At 42.2% G+C, this 22,733-nt stretch overlaps 1 protein-coding gene across 2 annotated transcripts; it reads left to right on the forward strand.

The window, feature by feature from the left end:
* Positions 1 to 575: 575 nt before the first annotated feature.
* On the forward strand, positions 576 to 21,837 carry sugt1 (SGT1 homolog, MIS12 kinetochore complex assembly cochaperone). Of its 2 annotated transcripts, none has more exons than XM_084007064.1 (13): positions 576 to 688; positions 801 to 846; positions 1,412 to 1,502; positions 1,745 to 1,814; positions 2,016 to 2,086; positions 4,152 to 4,205; positions 6,156 to 6,184; positions 6,410 to 6,432; positions 6,812 to 6,908; positions 9,062 to 9,169; positions 18,871 to 18,961; positions 19,877 to 20,049; positions 21,239 to 21,837. In XM_084007064.1, the coding sequence occupies exons 1-13, from the start codon at positions 675 to 677 to the stop codon at positions 21,338 to 21,340; spliced, it is 969 nt and encodes a 322-aa protein (XP_083863190.1). In that variant the 5' UTR covers positions 576 to 674; the 3' UTR covers positions 21,341 to 21,837. The 2 variants fall into 2 exon arrangements, with proteins under 2 accessions (XP_083863190.1, XP_083863189.1); XM_084007063.1 differs by having other exon boundaries at positions 580 to 688; positions 798 to 846.
* The last annotated feature ends 896 nt before the right edge of the window (positions 21,838 to 22,733 follow it).

Below are 22,733 nucleotides of genomic sequence, written 5' to 3' on the forward strand. Positions count from 1 at the left end.
CAGATACAGATTTAATATGGTAATACAAAATATGATCATCAAATAATGTTTTATTAAGACAAGATTTTATTGATCCCTACGGGGAAATTGACTAACAGGATATAAAGTAAGAAAAAGGATGCAATTACATAATGTTTATAAATCCGAAATGAGTCTTTTTACAGTACTTTGACTTTTACACTTTTTCCCTAATATATTTTTGAATAGAGGACTTTATGGAACCAGAATCAGTGTATAATGTTTGATGTTTTGTTTTAGATGAAACAACAGTATGTAGTAGGGTTTTAAAAATTAGGTCAAATTAGTCCCTTCTTTGCCTAACCTCATTAAAATTATCAAATTGTAAACTAGTCTTATTGTTTAGTATAAATAATGAATGATTCATAATAATACCTATTATTATTATTAATAGATGTTAACGAAATACAGTATTTTAGGAGTTGTATACACTTTTGTGTATTTCCAGAACGCTGTCATGTCATGACTCCTCCAGGCCGGTAGGTGGAGCTGTGGCAGTGTGCGAGCGGCGTGCACCAACAGCCGGATGTTGACAGGCCTGTTGCCGGGGCTCGAGCTTGTGTGACGGCTGCGGCTATCACGTTTCCAGAAGTCTTCACATTTTGCTAGAATCTTCCTGCCACTCCAGAAACACTGTCCGCACCCGCAGCAAATCCATGGCAACCAAACGGCAAGACCAAATTAAACATATGAATTAGCTTTTATTCATTTTTAATTCATTTATTTTGTTCTTCCTCCGCAGCTGTTTTTTTAACTGTTGGTCTCTCCTTTCGTTTTAGCAGCTTCTCCGATAGCTTCGTTGACGAAGATCCACAGAAAGCTCTGGAGGTAAACATTAGCGTTAGCTAGCCTTAAACAAATACTTCATATAAAGCGGCTTCTTCTTCACACATTTACCGTAACTTCTTTTCGACTCTTTTGTCGTTGCGTGTTAACGTTTCTTTCTACTAGTTTACACTATAACTAGCTAGCGAGTTAGCTAACGTTTCCTGCTAGCATCACTTTGCAAGAAGTGCAGGAAATCACTATAATTTTAACACAACGGCACCATTTCTACGTTAGCAGGACAGTTAGTTTTAAATTATTTACCATCATTATATATACATGTGTTAATCATAACGTGTTATTACTAGCTTACGTTGTTGACAAGCAGTGTGTTTTTAATGTCTGATTATAATCATACATATATTCAACTAGAAGTCTGTAACGATTTCTATCTACTAGAATCATTGACTTTCTAGCATTTAAACACATTTCCTCATATTTATTAATTGGTTCACACATGAATAATGGTGACTGCTCCCTTATATCGCATTACCGCTACGAAAAAAACGGTTGTTTCCGCCTGAATCGAAACTGTTCTGTGATCTGTGCACTTTCTCTTTCGCTGTAGGAGCTTAATGAAGCCTTGCAAGCAGACCCTGACAACGCTGAGTGGTTATGCCAGCGAGCCTATGCCCACATACTTCTCACAAACTACAGCTGTAAGTCGACTACACCATTATAACACAATCCCTTTGAATGAATGTGCGCGATTTTTACTTGTATTCAGGAAATATAATTCTCTGCAAAATATATTCAAAACTTATGTTTTTTATTTTGCTAACTGGCCACAATACCCAAAAGAACATTTCCTATGAGATCCTTGAACTGATAATCTGGTACCAGACTGCAATGACTAGTGAAAAGTGATAAAGGCTGGATTAATGTTGTTTTCTTTCTGCAGGTGCTGTTGATGATGCCAAAAAAGCACAGCAGCTAACACCTAGTCTTCCTCTTGCTTTCATGCGAACAGGGTGCGTACTATAATCTGATAAAGAAATTAGGGGAAATCACATAGGTGTTTGTAATCACTTCTGCTGTGACAGTTAAATGCATAATAATATTGCAGAAGTTTTAACTTTTGTCTCCAGCCACCATAGCGTTTGTGTATGTATTGATTTCACTTCTTTAATAAGGTACATGATTTCAACACCGTTTTTGTCTCTCAACTACAGAATAGCAGAATGCCATCTGAACAACTATGAGTCAGCGCGTGCGGCCTTCACTCAGGGACACCAACTGGATGGTAAGGACAGGTTATTTTGGCCGTCAGTGCAAACTACCTATCATCCCGCACTCTTCTTCTTAAAGGAGCTGTATTTCAAATTCTGAACATTATTATTATTATTATGCTATGTAAAGATTTAGTGGAGTAATATGTATCTAAGAATCAAGTTGCTCTCCGTCTGTGAGAGTTGTTATCCAGCTGACAGCTAGTATCCGAAGTGTAATAACAGGCACTTCAAACATAGTTCTGGTCAACCGTTTAACCACGGTCAAAAATGTACTGTATATTAAACTACAGGTAACAACAGCATTTTCAGTTCATTACCAGTTATGTAATGCACTCAAGTTATTAGGTTATTAAATTAAGCTAACTGTGGGTCAAACTGACTACAAAGCAAACTTTAACCGTTTGAACTCTGATCCCATGACTCTGTGGTGTCTGGCCATGATATGAACGTGGTGGTTCACTCTTCGGGTTATTCTTTGACTCAACCTCGAGACCTTGTCTATTATTATTCACGTATTTGATGCTATAGTTGATGCTAGCATACTTTGTCCGTTACCATCATCTGTAGATCAGTGGAATAGTGCATGTGGGTTCCTTTATGCATGCACAAGGTATAAAAAAATAGAGAGAAAAAACAGCTCCATAGCAGTACTAGCAATAAAAGTGAGAGGCAGTGTATATTTTTAGAGCCTAGGGCATTAAGACTACATTATTTCTGATCACACGTCCTTATGGCAACAGGGAGCAGGCATTTAACTCCATATGGCCTCGTGGTGTCGAGCAATGTGCATCTGAATGATGGTTATACTAGTGTGGTATTTGAATCAGCCATGTCAGAGTTTAACAAACAAACAAATTGACCTTCAGTCAGTCATGCAATTAACAATTATTTCCATTCTAAATCAACCTGCAGAGTATTTTCCTCAAGTAAAAGATCAAATGTTTGATCCATAAATTGTGTAAAATTCCAATTCTACAACTAGCAGGTTGCTAATATCTTCAAGGGTAATTTCAGTGCAGTCCTTATTTAAATAATTCTAATAGATTGCATTGTTTGTAGCTGGACGTATTGCATCACATCCTTCAGCAGGGCTGAGTGGGTTGGTGGCGTTGCGTGATTACAGTTAAGGAACATCAGGCCACATGATGATATAAAAGAGCTGTTGTGCATTTTGTGCTTTTAAGACAAAAATAACCAGTATTGGGTTTAGCTCAAGGGATTCCTCCAAGATGTCAGATAAGGACTAAACGATTTTAAACCAGTAACTACAAGTGTTAATACAAATCCTGATTATGCAAGATAGTGAAGCCGGTGTCTGTCCACAGCTGTAGCCATTCTCAACCCCAATCTTAAATCCATTTTCAATATACATATCGGCTGCGCCCAAGCTCTCTCTCATGTCTTTAACTCCAGCTACAGCTGTCCCCCAAATCCTCCCTCAACATGAACAACAACACAAGGATTCTCGCTTCATTATGTTTGTATATACTTAATGTTCGATTTACCAGTGACCTAGAAACATGTACTATTTTTGTAACACTTAAAGCAGCTTTGCTTTTGAAAAAAATCCCCAAAACAGCTCGAGCAAGCCAGCAGAAGGTGAACAAGGACATGCTAAAGCAATGGCTGTAACATCGTTACTCTCATCAAGGCGCATTATTTAGTTTCAATGGATGTATTTGTGTAGATATAACAGAACACAGATGATATTGTGTCTAAAAAAAGACTATTTAACTTTTTATGGGGTCATGACCCTAAAGGACTCTATTGACAACTGTATAAATGGTCAAAATGTAATCAATGAGATGGTGGGAAATTGTTTAAAAAATCAAAAGAGCTGTGAATCCATGTTTAAACCAATTTTGAGCTAAACTAATTTTGCTTGTAAAATGTGCTTCGGGCAGCAGATATAACGCATCCTCTGTAGTTTCTGCTTTGGGGAAAAAACCTATTAAATGTATGACTTAACGATTCTCTGAGTCAAACCACTTCAGATTTAATTAGTGGCTCAGTTATGCCCTCAATGCTTAAGAAAACAAGGCAGAAAATGTCGTCTTTTTTGTGTGATTTCCACAGTTTCTGACAAATCCTTTGAGATGTGGATCAAGCGTTGCGAGGAGATGATGGGAGGTAAGTAGCCGACCTGAAACTTCTATAATGCCTGCATTTTTATGAAGGTTAGACCTGTATTTACAGCTGTTGTTGGCCTTCAATTTAATATTTATTAGGTTGTTTTTTAATTATATTTCAAATGTTCAAAGACGTTTAGTATTGGTACACAATATTGCCTATGGCGGATTAAGTTAAAAAACTGGTTTCAGACTTCAAAGTCCATTACCAGTTCTAACCTCTGTATGTTAGTTCCTCTCTGCTATCAAACACCAAGCTAAATGGCACAGCCAGGGAGCCGATCAGCCCATCTGATCAAACAAACCAGCTTACACACATTCACATCGACAGCGTGAGTGTTTAGGCAGAGCTTGCTCGGTCCAATAAAAGATGCATGGCGTGTCTGGGTGGTGTGTTTCTGTTTGCTGGTGATGCCTGGGCCCTCTGGATCATCTCAAGTAAACAAGAGCATGGGTTTTGACAAACACGCTTCACACCCGCATGCACACGTACTCCCAGGAGCGGTGTGATTCATCAGAGTTAACGTTACTGATGTTTGAAAGCCCCCGATGAGACCCAACTCCTTTCACAGGCCTGCTCGCAGACAAGCATGCACACACACACACACACACACACACACAGCCAGACAAATGCACACCAGGGTGTACATCACCCCCCCCCCCCCCCCCCCCCCCCCCCCCCCCTCTAAAACTTGAAAGTACCCTACTTGTGCTCGCTCACCCTCAACCCAGCAGCACAACTTTGTTTCTTCTGGTGACAGTGTGTTTACCACCAACACACACATGCAGTGCCAGGTTATTCCATCACACGTGGCACCCTGCTTTTTAAAAAAAATATGCACAAACTCTGACACACAGTGTTTTTCTCCAAACACCCCCCCTCCCCACCCCTTCCTCGCCATTTCAAATGCGACCTCATTAAGACAACATTAACACGCCTCCCGTCATCTCTGTCTCTTTACTCTCTCCCTCTCTCTCTCTCTCTCTCTCTCTCTCTCTCTCTCTCTCTCTCTCTCTGTAATGAAGTCATTGAATAATGTATGATAGCATGCTGGTAAACCGTGATCAGGCCTGCTTGGGCTCACAGGGCTTTTAATGGGCGTGGATGGACCAGTAAACAAACTGGTGGAGGACGGGCGAGTGTCTGAGTGGTTCGTACGGTCGTGTAGAGTCTGGAAAACGCACGGAATTTGAAAATAGCAATTTCAAATTTTGGTAAAAATGAATAAAACCCCCAAAAAGTCCTGGCATTTTTAAAAAGTCATGAATACCTTTTATAATAAAGTATATGAACGTTGTTCTGATCATGGTGCGGCTGCCGGACCGCCGGAGCCGCTGAGCCTCAGCAGCCCTTTTCCCCCAGCATTGGAAACCACGAAAAATGTTACTTACATTTATGTTTTTAGGACTTTCATGATTTGAATTGGTTAAAATAAATGAATTTGTTATCTAGCCTGCTGCACGGATTTCTTCTACTTTGTAGGCTGCTACTTACTGCAGTTCATTATATTTATATATACATTTAATTAAGCGAGAAGCGTTTTTCTCCCGCCTTTTCAGTTTACTTTTTTATCTTTTCAATTAATCCTCTTCAGCAATGTTTGCCAAATTTCCCTTTGGTGCCACTTTTTAAAAATGATAATCCATCATGACCCAATTCACAATAGTCCTTATCTATAAATTGTGAGAAGATACTTTTTTTATTAAATTTGGATGTATATGCTGGCGTTTATAAGAATGTATGTTCGCCTCAAAATCATGAAAATATATTGGTATAAATGTGTTATGAACTCTGGTGTGGGTGAATTCGCCTGCTATTGTTTAAATATGGACAGATGTCTTTTTTAGTTTCTTTGCCATCACAGACTAGAGTTTGATTTAGGCAACATAAGGGCATATATAAGATGTTTCCACCTGCCACTCAACCTAATTTCTTCTTCTCTCCTTCCAGAGCAGACACAGACCGGGAGCAGCAACAGGGTGAGTTTCTCTGCACGGCCACCTGGTGGCATTGTTGCTCTCAGCATCATCCATAGAGAGTCTCCTTGTGTTTGCTCCTGTTCAAAGAAATGAGCCTTACTAAGCTTCTTTTGTTGTTGTGTTTTCTCTGATTTCTGTCCTTTTTTTTTTCATCCCTCTGCCTTATCACCACATCCTTCTCTCTAATTGTTATCTCTGTCTCGTGGGGGCTGAATGACCGAGCAGACACCAGCGGTTCCTCCTGTGAAGTAAGTGCACGAATGTAAATAACCCCTTATCTAGGCATCTGTTTTATGTTTTGAATGTTTATTTTATTTATTATACCGGCGTAATGATTAGCAAGCCTTAAACAGACGCGTCCTGTATAACTAGATAAAATGCATACAGCCGAGGCACGTTAATGATGAGCTGCGTTTTGTTGTTTGAAGACCTGGTTTCATGAAGCTTATATATTTATAATAGTGGTGGAAATAGAAACGGCCTTCAGACTTAATCAGTTTTCTCTCTCTCTGTGTGTGTGTGTGTGTGTGTGTGTGTGTGTGTGTGTGTGTGTGTGTGTGTGTGTGTGTGTGTGTGTGTGTGTGTGTGTGTGTGTGTGTGTGTGTGTGTGTGTGTGTGTTCTTGCAGACACGACTGGTACCAAACAGAGTCTCAAGTCATCGTCACAGTAATGGCAAAAAATGTACCCAAGGATGGTGTGTGTGCCAACTTCACGGAAAAGGAGGTATAAACACACACTTAAACATGGAATGGAAGTGAAGAGTTTTTTTTTCTCTCTCTCTGTGTGTGTGTGTGTGTGTGTGTGTGTGTGTGTGTGTGTGTGTGTGTGTGTGTGTTAGCTCTTGGGTGTTTCCTCAGGGGGGCCCATTAGATGTGTCTCATACACACACATACATACAATCCCCATGGACCCAACTATGCCTCTAGTGGTGCCTTGTTAACATTGCCCCCAAAGTACAGATCTAAGAACAATTTACCCTCCCCAGCTCCTCCAACCTACTAATTGTCTGTAGATAGACGTAGATAGACGGCATAACTGATCTAGGATCAACTTGCGGAGCCCTCCGGGGACAACCCTCTTTTTCTCTTTTCCTTTGCTTCTCTGCACTTGTTTCCCCTCTCTCTGCGGGGTAACTGCAGGGCACCCCAGGGAACGGCTTTGTCTTTCCTAATAGAATAACAAACTGAGTTTACCCCATTTCAAAAGAAGTAGTTCACTCGCTCCCGAGTCCCACAGTCACTTGTTAAGCTCCCACTGTCTGCGGTGTGAAGTACAGATAAGTTCATATATATATTATTTTTATTACTGGGTCAGTATATACAAAAGAAATTAAAGATGAAAGGTTCCACTTCTTTTCCCTGGCGACTGAGTATGCAGCAGCTGTGTACCTACAGAGAGAGAAATTCAACTGGAAATGAATATTTAAGTCTTCGATAGTTTTGTGGAATTGCCCAGAAGCTATTTTAGCGAACTTTCTAAGCTTTTATGCCTGATGAACGAAGTCGTACATACATTTGGTCCTGAATGTGAAAGTCCACTTTCAGTTAAGTGGTAGGTGTTGAATTGCAAATGGTTACAAGTTGAAGTGATGTACTGTTCCTCCGCAAAAAAAAAAGAAAGTGGGCAGTTTTTAGTGCTTTTCTATATGGGGGCAGCATTTGCTAAGAGGAAATGTGAGGATTTGGGCCACAGCCGAGTCCATGTCCCTCTAAACAAAGAAGCCACCCACCCAATCCCAGTGAGTGACAGGCTGCTAGGAGATGTCTGACCCCCCCATCATCACTGGTCAACCTGTGGCTGAAGGGGACAGGGTGGGCGAGCGAGGATCCTCCACGGCCGACAAACCGGCCGCATCCCACGATTAATTCTCGTGGACAAGCGGACGCCTTCAACCGCCCACGCTCCTCGTTTATATTTCTTTTTCCTATTTGTTAAGACTGCAGTTAGAGTCATATTTAGATCCTAAAATTTCATTCAATTATCATCTTATCTAACCGGAATAACAAATGGGTGATTTGCTTCACGGTATGGGGGTGGGCGGTGTATTGGTTTCATCACTGGTGATGAATTTGGCAAAACCGTCTTTACCGCTGCCAACCTTCAACACATCATTTTCACTGTCTATTTATCACTGAGGGGCGACAGCACTGGTCCAACAGCATCTACGCAACATATTTTCAAACTATTGAAGATATAAAGGTTATGTCAGCCTTCGGTAAACTCTTTTTTAAATTTTTTTTTTATTAAACCTTTATTTAACCAGGTAGAGAGACCTGGCCAAGATGGCAGCATAAAACAAACAAATGTGTTACAGTTTCTTACAAACAAAATGCACAATTATCACGCAATTAAAAGACAGTTTTGGGATTTCATAGTTGTATAGGAATTATACACAGGGGCAATTTCCAATACTTCTACATTCTAGGTCCTTTAGTAATGAGCCGAAGGCATCAAATGAAATCAATTCTGACAATTTTAAGTCTTTTTTTTCTCCATTTTACGTGTATAGCAAATAACATTTTGGTTGTGCTGAAAAAAAAAACATTGAAATAATAAAATGAAAACATTTTTTCCAAATCTGCTTTTTTGCTGAGCTCCAGTTCACTTAAAACCACAGTCAGACTGTAACTACTGCAGGCTGCTAACTCAATGAATCATATTCCATTTAGGATCCACCTCCCCAAACACAAGCCAATAAATACGTTTTATTAAGATGTTCCCTGATGTTGCCAGTCCACGTTTGTAGAAGTTTTGTAATACCGTTATATCATACACAAATACCCTTAAAAATATTGAGATTATAAATAAGAGTCATACAGATTTGTATGTTTTCCTAGTTGCTTAATGGCAAAGTCTAATGTTTGTGGTCTCTTCAGGTTTCTGCAATGATACGGCTGGCATCAGGGGAGAACTACAACCTCCACTTCCACCTCCTGCACCCCATCGTCCCCCAGCAGAGCAACTTCAAGGTCCTCTCCACCAAGGTACACCGCAGTCCCTTTGACTCCAGCCAGTCCAGTTGTGTTGTGTGTTGTTGAAGCTTTTCCAAATCGACTGGGAGTTCGATAAGGAAGGAAATGTTGATTTTGAACCTCGCATTCTGGCGTATGTTTTAGATGGTTTGACGCGCGTTTTGGCAGGTTTGGCAGGTTTGACAGACGTTACGCTGTGACGGACGCTCATAGAGCAGAAACCACTTTTGTTTAATGGTCCATTGAGGACTAAAAGGCACATCAAATGTGCGTTCTCTGATGTTGGGAGCGCACAGGACATTAAAAAAAAAACAAATTGTTGTCCTTTTCTGAGGTCACGGTGACCACGATTGACGAACACGCAATAACTTGGTGATAAAATGGCCTAAAAAGCAGGTGGCGTAGCTGCCAGGATCGGTCATGTTTCACATAATTTCAGTTTTCAAGTCGAAGGAAAGTCAGGAAATACGGTACTGAAGTAACGAGGAATTTAACAAATAGAACCCACGAGATGTGGGTTTAAATAAAATGGATTTTCTGATTTGAAATTGATCTGCATTTGAATCTGATAAAGTCCCGAGATCAGTCGTGTAATATCACATAATATATGCTTTCTCCCCGTGGATGCGTGAAGCTTAAACCCGACTAACAAACCTCGGCTGAATCCAGTCATGCCGGGAGCTCCGCTGAAGGCGGCGCCAGGCAGCGGAGTCTCAACAGGGATCGACAGAGCATCTGTTTCATTCCAGAAGTTGGGGGCGCAGAAAAAGTGTTTGTGTGAGACTTTGTACGTTTAATAACACAAGACAACCGCACCAAGATCGCACTTAACTTAGAAGTTGTTTTCTCCAACTTCTCTTGTTCACAATGCGGGATGAGGGCCGTGAAATGGAGCTTTAAAATGCCAACAACACAGAACCAGCCGTGTTTGAGGAGAACAAATCTATTTAGGCAACGTTTTTGTACATTGCAGACAGCGCTTAATATTTTAACTTCATCTAAATAATGAAAGGTCCTGGTTCAAAAACTAGAAAATGGATCAGATCGAATTATTGATACGATTTGAATGAAAGTTTGAACAGATGATGTGAAATTGGCATCAGATGATTTCAGATGGAAGTCGTGTCACTGTTGGAGTTTTTGGGACTACAGAAACACGGTTACGAAACACGGTGGTGTGTTGCAAAGAGAAGCTTCTCTTACCTTTATAAACAATCTGAGTGCAGCCGTCGCCCCTGCACAGACAGCACACGAACCGGCCTTCAAGCTACAAATGGAATAAACGTTAAGTAGTGACGGCTGATGTGACCTACTGCCGGTGAGATTTGTCACTTTAACCAGTGAAAGCGACAGTTGTAGTAATTAATTATGCATTTCTTTAATAAAACATCGTCCTCTGGGGAAAATACGTGGCTTTTTATTCCCTTTAGGTCCATCCAGTCAGATAGAGGCTGCAGATAAAACGGCTTTGGTCTCTGTGTCCTCATTTGAATCTCCTAAATAGAGACACGGTTGGAGGAGAGGCGTCGAAGCAGTTTGACGGACCTCAAACTGCTCTGCTGTTGGGCAGCGATGGAAAACAAGAGGTTTACTTTAAAACGTACGCGTGAGATGCTTTCAGTGCATTTGGGCCTCGAGGCGCCCTCACCGCAAGCCTAAAGGCAGATGTCTGGTCACATTTTGAATTTTAAAATCCATGAAGACAGCGTAGATCCATTAGTACATTAATGCAACTACTTGGGGCTCAATTCTTAATTAGGGCTGAAGTACTTTAATAAATATCTAATTGCGTTTATTTTGACTGATATTGCAATATGATTTTCGATGTCAGAGGGAATTAAATTTCTTTTCGATTTCCAATGAAAAACATTGAAATGATTATGTAGGTTTAGATTATGTCTGCTTTCTTAGACTTCACTGCAGCCTGATATTTAATCTAAAGTGGTATATATATTTATTACACATTAAACGAATATTGTTACGATCTGTCGCTGTTCAGTCTTAATGTAAACATTAATATTTTTAATAATACACCATGTCCATTGTTCATTTTACAGCATTAAGAATCTCTAAGACTCCCTTTCATATCCAACCAATTCATTCTAGATGAAACATCCCTCATCAAATCGATGTTGAATAGAAACTAATCAATTAGATTCAGGATATAAGTAGCGAAACCCGACTCTGAGATGGCGGTTTTCAGATGTTTTTTCTGCAAACCCTGTAGTGGAATATAAAACTGTTTACCACGTTACAACTTCCCCAGACTTAAAAACATAAACAAACAAGGAAGAAACAACATTTTTAGGTCACGGAAGCGTTTCAAGGCGAAAAAAGTTCTCAAATTTAACTTTAAGTCAGTGAGAACACCGGATGTAGCTTCGCTGTCCCGGTCGTTCCTCCCGACAATAAAGCAGCGGACTATTTAACATATCCAGGAAACATTCCTGACCAGGCTTCAAATCTCTGAACTGCAGTCGTTGCAGAAAACATCAAATGACATGATAGTATCTCTGAGTATTCAGGCTTTTGTGTCTTTGTTAAAAATGCAAATTACTCCAAAGGTGTTGGATAATTTAAAAAAAAAGAAGATCAATGTCGAGTTTAAGCAGCTCACTGAAATTTTGACTGATCATTACTTGTGTTACCTCTCTGAGATTAACATCTTAAATCTGTTCAGTACTTTAAAGCAGTGTAAAGTAGGCTGCCGTTGCCTTTTAATTCCTTAATGCTGGTAAAGCTCACTGTAGCTGGAGCCCAAATGAGAAAACCCACTCCTGCTGTATAAACAGTGTGACGCCCGTGGAGACGCTGGTGCAGTTCATCTGAACAGCGAGAGTTCCTCGGCACTGTTAAAGGTGATTATGGGCCTAATGAGGAGGAAGGGCACTTCTTTGCTACAGCCTAATTAGTGTGTTAGAGAGGATGCAAGCTAACGAGTGTGTTGGCTGAGTGTTTGCTGATTCAGGGTTTAGACCGCTGTCAAGTTTTAGCCTGAGGATCAAGAGACGAGTTCTCTGTGAGTTGTTTTTTAATCGTGAAGGAGGAGGAAATTGTCTTTTTAGGCCATTGATCACTCTGGTCTTGCCGATACAGTACAACATATAGCTCTGCTTTCCTCCATAGGGATCCAGTTAATTCTAAAGAACTATTGTTCTGATGGTGGTGGATCTCACAGCATCTTCTCACAGCATCTTTAGTTGTATCTCTCTATTATAAACCAAAGGATAATTACCCACAGCTGATCAGTTCACCATTAATTGTCTCTTAGACCAGACTTACTCAGAAAATGCAAAAGTTAGCTCCAGGTTTCGATTAATTTGTTGCTTCAACGCTATATATTTTTATACATATATTCTATACGCTCTGGTCTAGAGAAGATAATTCAGTGATATTAACTTCAGCAAAACTTTATTACTCAGAAGTGATTATATGGCGGTATTAAGAAGTAGTTATGTTATAAAAGTGATGACCTTTATGGAAATGAAAAAGAGAAAAAGCCACCTACACAAGTAGAGCGGAGTGGAGATGATATTTCTCTAGAATACTGAGGTAAATGCAGTCAAGCATATTATATAAATGTCATTTCTAAAGTCAACAGTGCAGCCTGTAATGGGTGATTTTAAACAGCCGCAAAAAGCCTCGGTGACTTTGAAACATGAGTGATGTTGGTATTGGTTTCAAACTTGCAAGGAGTAGTTTCTTTGGCCTGCAGGCGAATTAAAAATCATTACCAACTGAATGTAAGTCCAATATTGACTCCCTTATGCTGTGTTTTTGGTCTGTTACCACCTCCGGAGGAAAATATATCTGGTTGTTTAGCTCATAAATGCTGCAGTGTTTTAACCAGCTTTTGTCTAGCTGTGTCGTTTGATGCTGAGAAGGAAGTGTACGGTGGGTTTTTCCTCTAAAAATAAAGAAAACAACAACAAAACACAGCTGCCTACTTTAGATGACACTGTGAGAGTAAACCAAAACAGTTGAAAAATAAGCCCAAATTGTAATCGGGGTTGGTACGGGTGCTGGAAATCCTTGAAAACACTTGCATTTTAGTGTGGCGTTTTCAAGGTTTGTAAAGTGCTTGGATTTAGAATAAAGTGCTTGAAATGTGTGTTCTATGTGATGACATCTATGATAGAACAGAGAAAAGAAGATCTCCATATTTGAGGGACTGAAAAAATGACTTTTGATGATGAACAGATGATGAAAATAGTTGGTGATTATATTTCTGTCGTTGTGTTAGTCACGTTATTTTTCCTTTCGGGGTCCTTCTGTAAAAAGCTGTCTCCAAACATCATGTTGGTTGTTTAGAGGACAATAACATCTCATTTAACGTGATGAACAAGTGACATAATAAGTAGACTGAATACTGACCATTGGATTGATACAAATATGGAGTTTACCACAGCTGGAAGGTGGTGGAAAAGCATGAAAATATACCTTGAACTGCTTGAAAAGTGCTTGAATTTGACTTTGGAGAAGGTGTGGGAACCCTGTGTAATATATTCTTATTATAAAAGAATTGGTTATAGTTGCTTTTAAAGTAATAATTGTGGCATGGGCACTAAAACACAGGTATGTAATTCTAACAATCCCCAGCCTTACGTTGCTATTAAATCTGAATGTATGTAACATTGATGAACAAGCAAATAAACAAAAAACCAGGGGGGGGGGGGGTTACATCAAATGGCCAAAACGATATGCGATGGTATTAACATCCCCAGTCCAGCCCTAGTCGCTGAAAGCAATGAGGCTATTTATTCTAGTTTACTTTCCAGCGAGGCCGCAGGGGAACTGAAAGGGCAGCGCATGATCGCAGGTGCTGAAAATATACACTGTTTGGTGCCACAGCAGCAAAAAAAATGTGATTAGTAGCCTTACATAACCCGACGTCTACATTGTGTGCGTTATATATCCCCTGGCTACACTGTGCCGAGCCGGAGACTGACCTGTACAAGAAACTGCCCCCTCTGAAGAAAAAAAAACACTCACTCACTTTCTCACTTTTCCATGGCAACAGCAGACACCGCATACCAGAGGTGCACGTGGGTTGCAGCTTAAACAAGGGCTCAGTCTTAGAGAGACCGCAGCTGAAGACGGTCGCACACTTCCTCTCGTTTCCCGTTACCCTCTCTTTTTTTTTCTTCCTCATTTATGTTCTTTGTCCTCGTTTTGTGTGTATATCCATGTTCTCACACACACACCTGCCTTATGTTTTTCTCTCTCTATGTCCTCCCCACACACACACACACACACACACACACACACACACACACACACACACACACACACACCTCTACCTCTCTAGGATAACGAGAGAGTGTTCAAACCCTCCTCCTCTTCCACAAAGCCCTGACTGTTCCCTGGTCCACTGGGCTCCTCCGGTCCACATGGCCCCTACACACACACACACACACACACACACACACACACACACACACACACACACACACAACCCTCACTTGGTAATTGCAGCATTCAAATGTTCAAGACGGCATAACGGCACCTCAGTCTTTTTAAAAGTCTCCACAGGTTAAATGTGTGTGTACGACCATGTGAAGAGACCCAAACAAACTGGGTCTCGATGTGTGTCTCATTTAAATATTTTGGAGCAGTTTCATTTTTCTAAAGCCAAAGGGCCACTTGGGGGTGGGGGGGGGGGGGGGGGGGGTTTGGTAGAGAGAGAAAAATTCAAATGAACAACGGCATCAGCAAATCAAGTTTTTTCCCAGATTGGCATGCATCCCTAATGAGTGTTAAAAAAAAACCCGTTTCTGCCCTCAGAGCTGTTGCTTCCCAACCGACGGCGGCCTGTCTGTCTCTGTAATAGGCTGCCCTGCACTCTTCGCTCCGCGATGTTTACGCTTCATCTCCTCGCTGTCTTTAAAGACAACTTAGCAGGGGGAAGGCTAAGCCGGGCATGAGCGTGCATGCACGCGCACACACACACACACACACACACAGAGGCTGAACAGTAATCTTTCAACACACTTGTGCCATTTACACAAAGTATTTGCATTGTGTGTGTGTGTGCGCGTGTGCATGAGTGTTGTGTGTAGCACATTATCGTCAGTGCGACCTCCTCCTGTCCTCCAGCACGACAGACATTCCAACCGCAGGGGTCACCACGACAACGGGGAGCCAATTACACACCAGTGTGTTTGATCAGAACAGACGGCTGACGCACACACACACACACACACACACACACACACTTGGACGCGTGCACACAAACACACTCGATTGCAATTTTTTATTTATTTTTTTGTACGAATCCGCGCCCGCTCGTTCATTCGCTTCCAAACTCATCTTCTTTTTTGGCAAATAGCTAAAGTGGCGTCTCCGCTCTTTAATTTCCATGCCTGTCAACGTCTAAGAATGTTTATATTTATTTCATTTATGCGTCTTTCTCGCCGAGTTTGTTTTGAAATCCGCAGGGATCTGGAAAAAGAGGGGAGAGGATGCTGGGTGAGGAGTCATGGCAGGAAAGAAGGGGTGTGGGGGGGCGATGGTTACAAACGCATGTGACAAACGACACGGGACCTCAGTGCCCTTCTGTAAATAGCGTGTGTGTGTGTGTGTGTGTGTGTGTGTGTGTGTGTGTGTGTGCAGTATTGTATTGTCCGGCCCCTGGGGTCCTGTGGGTGGTGGCCCCAGTATGTGGTTCTGCTGTCACATCCCTTTATGAACCATCGTTTTCGGCTGTCACACACACAGAAACGCACACAGAGAGACACACATGGCGTCTGGCCTGCCATGTCCTTTAGAAGCCAGGAAACACAGATGTGGCAGCAGATTAATGTTGTATGGCCCAGGAGCATGAATAGAAGCACACACACACACACACACACACACACACACACACACAGAGCCACGGCTGGAGTCCTGCTGCACCTTACAGATATTACAGACAATTAATGGCACCTGAAATCCAGGATGGTCATTTTAAGGTGATTACATTTAATTTGATGGTACAAAAGAATTTGTCTCTGCCTCTACGATCATTGAGAAATCCATTTTAAACAGTCAGACAGGCTGAGAAAACTCCACTAAGATTATTTTAGAGTTAAAGTCCCAGTGAGTTTGTCTTCAACTTCTAACTTGCTTCGGGTTTTTCACAGTGAAACAGAATATTTGAGTGGTATGTCATTACATGGGGGGGGTTTAAATCCGAACACACACACCTCCCACGTCGCTAAAAGTTGCAGATTGATTGATGGATGGAAGTGTGATTATACTAGTTTACATAAGCACATGTATTTTGTTTGCTTTTGAAGTTGTTTTCAAGGTTATTGTTGTAACTGTATTATTCCTACATGTATCGGCAAGTACTGGAATGTTAAGTATTTGTACTTGCGTCCCTAACAAGTAGAAATAATAATTGGGTTGTGTAATTATATCGACTTTAATAACAGAGTTATGTAACTGTTCGTCCACACCGTAAACCAAAAAGATGTAAATGCATAATAAAAGCCATAAAGAAATCCAAACTCGCACATAACGAGCGCTGCTACAAAGGCCGTATTAGTTCCCAACGCCAATTAGCCGTATCTGTCAGCCATTAGAGCGGGTTGACAAATCAGGACTGTGATCCAGTCTGAAGTCTTGAAAGCACCATGAGACCCCTAACGGAGCTCAAAGGAGCGGCCCAGATTGCAGGTGCACCTGTCAAAGAAACAAAAATGATTTAATATGCCAAGATGGGCTGCCTCGAAAATTGATTTAATCAGTTTATCAAACACGGTCGCAGCGGATGAACTGGGTTTAATAAAATCAGCACCGAAACACTGGTGTATCGTGGGTAATTAAAATAATCATACTGAGAAGCGGGAACCAGAGAAAGTTGGCAGATTAGACTGGAATAAATTAATCATTGAGTTGCATTTTCTTTCTTTTTGTCGTGACCAAACACGGCACCCTATTTGTTGAATTAACCCGCCGTTGACCCAAAAATCTGAAAGCGAGCCGATTTTAAAAGGCTGAATGTGTGATGAGCAAAAAAACTTTGCTTTTCGCTTGTGCCTCGGACGTTTTAGTCGACGTCGCTCCTCCTAACATGTACCTTTTTTGAATTTTTTATTCAAAGAACGGGATATTTTTGAAAACGGTAGCTCGTCTTTTGTATTAATGATTCAGCCCAGAGACTTTCATGCAAATCCAGGCTTTTGAAGTGCTCCAACAGATGGTAACCTAACATTGTCTATGCATGAAATGAATTCCATGAAAGAGGGTTACCTCCAGAACCCTGGACACCCAAAATAACTTTCTAGCAGCGTTTAAAGTGGTTCAGTTACTCGAACGTAATACTGTATGTACAGTATGCTTATTTTAAACAGAACTGATCCAAACGACCACATTTGAAAGTGGGTTGAAATGAGGGGCAAGACGTGATAAATTATGTAAATGTGGGGTAAAACAAGGCACATTGTCAGGCTGTCTCCCCTGGAAGGCGTTCATAGTGTTGGACTCTGTTGTACGATTCAAAAACCTGCTTCCTTTCTCACCTCGTCACACCAAGTGGGTGTGAGAGTCGGATCGACGTTTCCCTGAAAGGTAACGGATCTTCTGACGTCACCTAACTTGCAAAAAAAAAGTTCTTTTGAAGGATGTATAATATGAATTATTTGGGCAGTGACCTGTATTCTCGGCAGACGTCTTCCTTTTTTTAGCCCTCCTCGCAGGTGAGCCAAAAAGTTAATTTCGGACACTGCACAGATGCCTCTCTGTGCACGGGGGTGGGGGGGGAGGGTGGGGGGGAGGCAGAAAGAAAGCGCTGACACACGCTGAAGTGATCTATCAGCTTCTCCGACTCGCTCGTCGCCTCAGCAGAGAAGGTGGCAGCGACCATGTCTTATTCACCTCGCTCGCTGCCACTCAGCCACCTCGTCTACCTTTCCGCCCCCCCCCCCCCCCCCCCCCCCCTCCTCCTCTGGCACCCTCATAAATGAATCATCACATCGCCCAGCAGAGCAGAAATGTTCCTTAATTGCACCAACATAACCAGCGCTGTCTTTCACATGCACACATATCAAACGCACACACACCGTTAATGGGCGGTAGGGTGTGTGTGTGAGAGAGGAAGTGGGGGAGGGAGGTTGGATGGGGGAGGGAGGGGGGGGGGTGACAACGGCGGCGGCTCGCGTGTCTCGCTGGTATGTGCCTTGTCAATGCAGCTCAGTGTTAAAACGCGTCCGTGTCCTCTCTCCCCTCATTGTTTTCCTCCTCTCCCATGTTCTCCTGGTGTAATGATTTGGATCAGATGCTGCTGTGTGGAATTAGGATCTCCCCCCCTCCCTCCCTTCCTCCCTTCTTCCCTCCCTCCTCCTCCTCCTCCTCCTCCTCCCCCCGCCCGCTCACTCTGTCTCTCACACTGGCCCTCTGGCTGACAGGCATCTCGTTAGTGCAGTATGTCTGTCAGTGAGGTTCGAGATTGAGCTGTGCCCCCGCATATCCCTGATGTCTCTCTCTCTCACACACACACACACACGCACACACACACACACACACACACACACACACACACACACACACTCGATGACGGCTCTGAACAGACAGCCTCTCTGGCCTCAATAATGATCTGATGTCCTGTACTTTTAACATGTCACTCTCATGGAAGCGTTATTTTTGTCCCGCTCAACAAAGAAGATAATTTTTGGTTAACGCTGTTATCTCCCCCTCCCTTTTTTCTTTCTCCCCCTCGTCTCTCCTGTCAGGTGGAGTTCAAGATGAAGAAGACAGATGCCATCAGATGGGAGAAGCTGGAGGGAGAAGGACAGGAGTCCAACATCAAACACTTCGATCCAAGTCAGTCCACAGCCTCTGCATTTACACTCAAACTATCCGCCTGTCTCTGCTCTCATCTCTCTGTCTCTCTCTCTCTACCTCACCCTCTTCTTATCTCGCTCTCTCTATCTCTCTGCAAAGATCAATATAAGCTCCGGTGTTTGTCTGTTCTGTGCTAAGATGAGGGTGGGCAGTCAAGCCCTGCTACAGTCTTTCATTAGTCTTGACGCCCAAAGTATACGTGAGGAGGGAAAGGTATGACAGCTAAACATGACTCAGTATTTTAGCCCACACATTCCCATTACTGACAGGATTAATTACTTATGTAAGCGTGTGTGTGTGTGTGTGTGTGTGTGTTTGCATGTGTGTGTGTGTGTTGAAGGGGGTGTAAAAGTTAAGTGGGCAGCCAAACTGTTCCTTTCATGCAAACAGCTCAACCTATAAGTATAAGTTTCCTGCTTTCCTGCTAACTTGGACTGCTGTTTAACGTTTATATGTGATATTTGACAACTTTTTTTTCTTATTTATTTTTTTAATGGGAACACATTGCCTCATGTCCACGCTTGGCCTGAATATGTCTGATTTGCACGTCTGATGCTGTATTTATGTAAATCTGCGTCTGGATTACACTTTCCCGTTCTCCGTCTCCGTTGTTGGGATTTATGGTGGGCGTATTTCATCCTAAAAAATATAGAAATCAAATCACAATGTGTGTTTCGGATGATTCAGTTGACAAATGAATTCAGTCGGTACATCCTGGTGTGATTTTTAGATGATAAAAGTCAAATTAAAAGCATGTTTATGAGCAATAACCTCTTTTATTCCAGTGTGTCTAAAGAGCTCATCATACAAGCCGACTTAAAATCCCTCCGGCTCGGCTCTTAAGTGAAATGATATGAACTGCGACCTAACCTTTTGTTTCCCTTCCTCCATCAGATCAGTACCCATCATCGTCCCAGCATGCCTGCAAATGGGACAAGATGGTGGTGGACATCGGTGAGGAGGAGAAAACCGAGAAGCTGGAGGGAGACGCGGCACTCAACAAGCTCTTCCAGCAGATCTACTGCGACGGCTCGGACGAGGTCAAGCGAGCCATGAACAAGTCCTTCGTAAGTATTTATACTTCTTTTTTTTTTGGCGAGTAATAATTCTTTAATTTAAACGTTTAAACCATAAATGGCAGCCAACGATACCCGTCACACAGGGATCCATCCGGTTTAGATTGAGGTGGTGTTATGAACTACAGCATGTTCTGCATCTTCTCTCTAAATTTACCAATGAAAGGCTTTCTTGAGGAAAATCTACGCCTTTTTCCCCCCACCATGGTCTTTTTCTATGACTATTGGTCACGCTAAATTTTGACTATCCACCTCAATGATATAGATTCGAGAACTCCAGCAAATCCACTCATATTCGGGCCGCCGAAAGCTTCCAAAAATAAAAAGTTATTTTCCATGAATAGTTTTAAACAATTGAGTTCAAAGAAACGCCTTAAGGCAGGAAGGAATGAAGGAAACCAGGTCCATTACGCTAGTATGCTCACCATGTCAATGCTAACATGCTCATGCTAGGCAAGTGTACATCATCGCCATCATATTTCCAGCCTCTTAGCATGCTAACATTGGCTAATTAGCGCTAAACACAAAGTGCCGCTGAGGCCGACGGTCATGTCATTAGTTTTCCAGCAACAAAGTGATATTTTGTTCCACGTGAGGACGATATTTCACTCAGTCCATCCAGATTGTCAATACTTTTCAATCAAAACCATAAATGTCAATCTCTCTGTGGTGCTGGAAGGAAAGTCCGGATCACCGAAGTCATTAAGGCCTCGTCCTCTGGGGACCATGAATGTCTGTTCAGAAATCTCACAGCGATCCATCAAATTATGAAAAAAGTATTTCAATCTAAAGTGGTGGACCGTGATGCCGTCCAAAAATGAAAGATGTCCTGGGAAAAAAAGCCTTTGGTTGCTTTGTAGAATATCTAGTTCCTGAGCTTCCTTATATGGACAGAAGGATATTAAATGTTGATGATTGGGGTGAATCAGCGTTCTACCTTAAAGCTCACGGTGTCCTAACATTCGTGCCATTTCTGCTTTAAACGACCCGGAGCAGAAGAACCGTGATCCTGTTTTTTAATTATTTGACTCTCTTTAGCTTATTGTGAAATAACGAGGAAAATGAAAAATTAAGTACGCTGTAAGAAAATCCACCTTGTTCATTAAGTCTTATCTCTAAGCCTGTTTCAAGCAGAGAGAGAGAGAGACTAAGTGGAGTGCTGTCTCTCGCCCCTGTGCAGATGGAGTCTGGAGGTACGGTCCTGAGCACCAACTGGGTCGATGTGGGCAAGAGAACAGTGGAGATGAGCCCACCGGAGGACGTGGAGTTCAAGAAGTACTGAGCACCCCCCCCCCCCTCCTCTGGGGGGTCAGTTCATTCAAATGACCCGTTGGAAACAGATTGATTTACATCTGATTTTAATGGCCAATGGACTATAAAGGGAAGTCTGGATTCAAATATGACTGGCAGATCTGAAATGCTCCAATTCTACGTTCAGATCATTCTTTTCTCTCTCCTCTGCCTCTTCTGGTTTTCTCACCAAAAAAAACGCCCACAGCCTTTTTTATTTGGGAGCCTTTTATGCCTTCCTATTATCAGAACTTGTACAAAAATGTAAAATTGTCGGAAAAAAATAAGAGCCGGTAGAGATGTTTAAATGATAGCTACGATTACAATTTTTGTGGCACATGCATTTTTTTTTCTTTTTTTTTTCGTTCTACACTCTAAAAAGTCAACATCCTGACTGTCTGGAACGTGTGCGGCATGTCAGCCGGTCCTTTCCCCTCAGTGTGATTCAAACTTCAGTGTAAATAAAAGATATGTTGTTTGGCTCACCAACTTTGTGTTGCAGTTTATGGTCCGTTGTCTCCAGGGAAACTGCTTTGGCCCCCCCCCCCCCGTATGTCATATACAGCACTATATGACGACGGAGAGCCGCGCTCTGCGATGATGTGCTGGGAGGAATGAAATGTGGCATCGCTGATATGAGCGCAGGCGGTTCAGACATGGCCGACGGCTCGAGGATGCATGTTGTTTCCGTATCGTGGTTCGATCGGTTATCGAGAGTCGTTTGGCCGGCGGACGCACCGCCTCGAGGTGGAGTGGTGTTTTTTTCCAGATGGCGATGTTGGATATATACTGTATATATATATATATATATACACAGTATATATATGCGGCTGCTGTAACAGTGAGGGGGCGTCCTGCCACGGCAGAGAGCATTAATATGGATCAGCCTCCTCGCCGCATCATCAAGCCTCTCACACTGAGTTAAGTGTTAAACTCATCGCACATCGTTTCATCTCTTGTGACGATCAAACGCCCGTTTGTGGCTCTAGATGGAGCTCCACAACACACACACACACACACACACTCCTCTATCCCCGATGCACACACACAAACACACCGCCCCCATCCTTACCCCCCTACCCCCGCCCCAGGCAGCGCTGTGACATCAAAAGAAAGCTAAGCGCTTTGCATCGTGGGTAAGATCTGGGAGCGTGACGGCTACAGAGTCTTTAGTCTCATTAAAGAGTTCTAGAGCTGCAACTCTCACATTAAAGAACTCTGGAAACTTCATTCTGCTCATCCCTTTTGGAGCGGCTACCAGATGTGACACATCTCAGAACTGGAAGACGTGTCTTTGAGCGTGCGAGACAGGCAGATATAGAGAGAGAGAGGCTGGTCCCAAATAAACCCAATGATGAAGTTATAAGCAGTATGTTTTTACAAAC

The sequence above is a fragment of the Eutrigla gurnardus genome, assembly GCF_963514095.1.
Source record: "Eutrigla gurnardus genome assembly, chromosome: 4".
In the NCBI taxonomy this organism is placed as follows: Eukaryota; Metazoa; Chordata; class Actinopteri; order Perciformes; family Triglidae; genus Eutrigla; species Eutrigla gurnardus.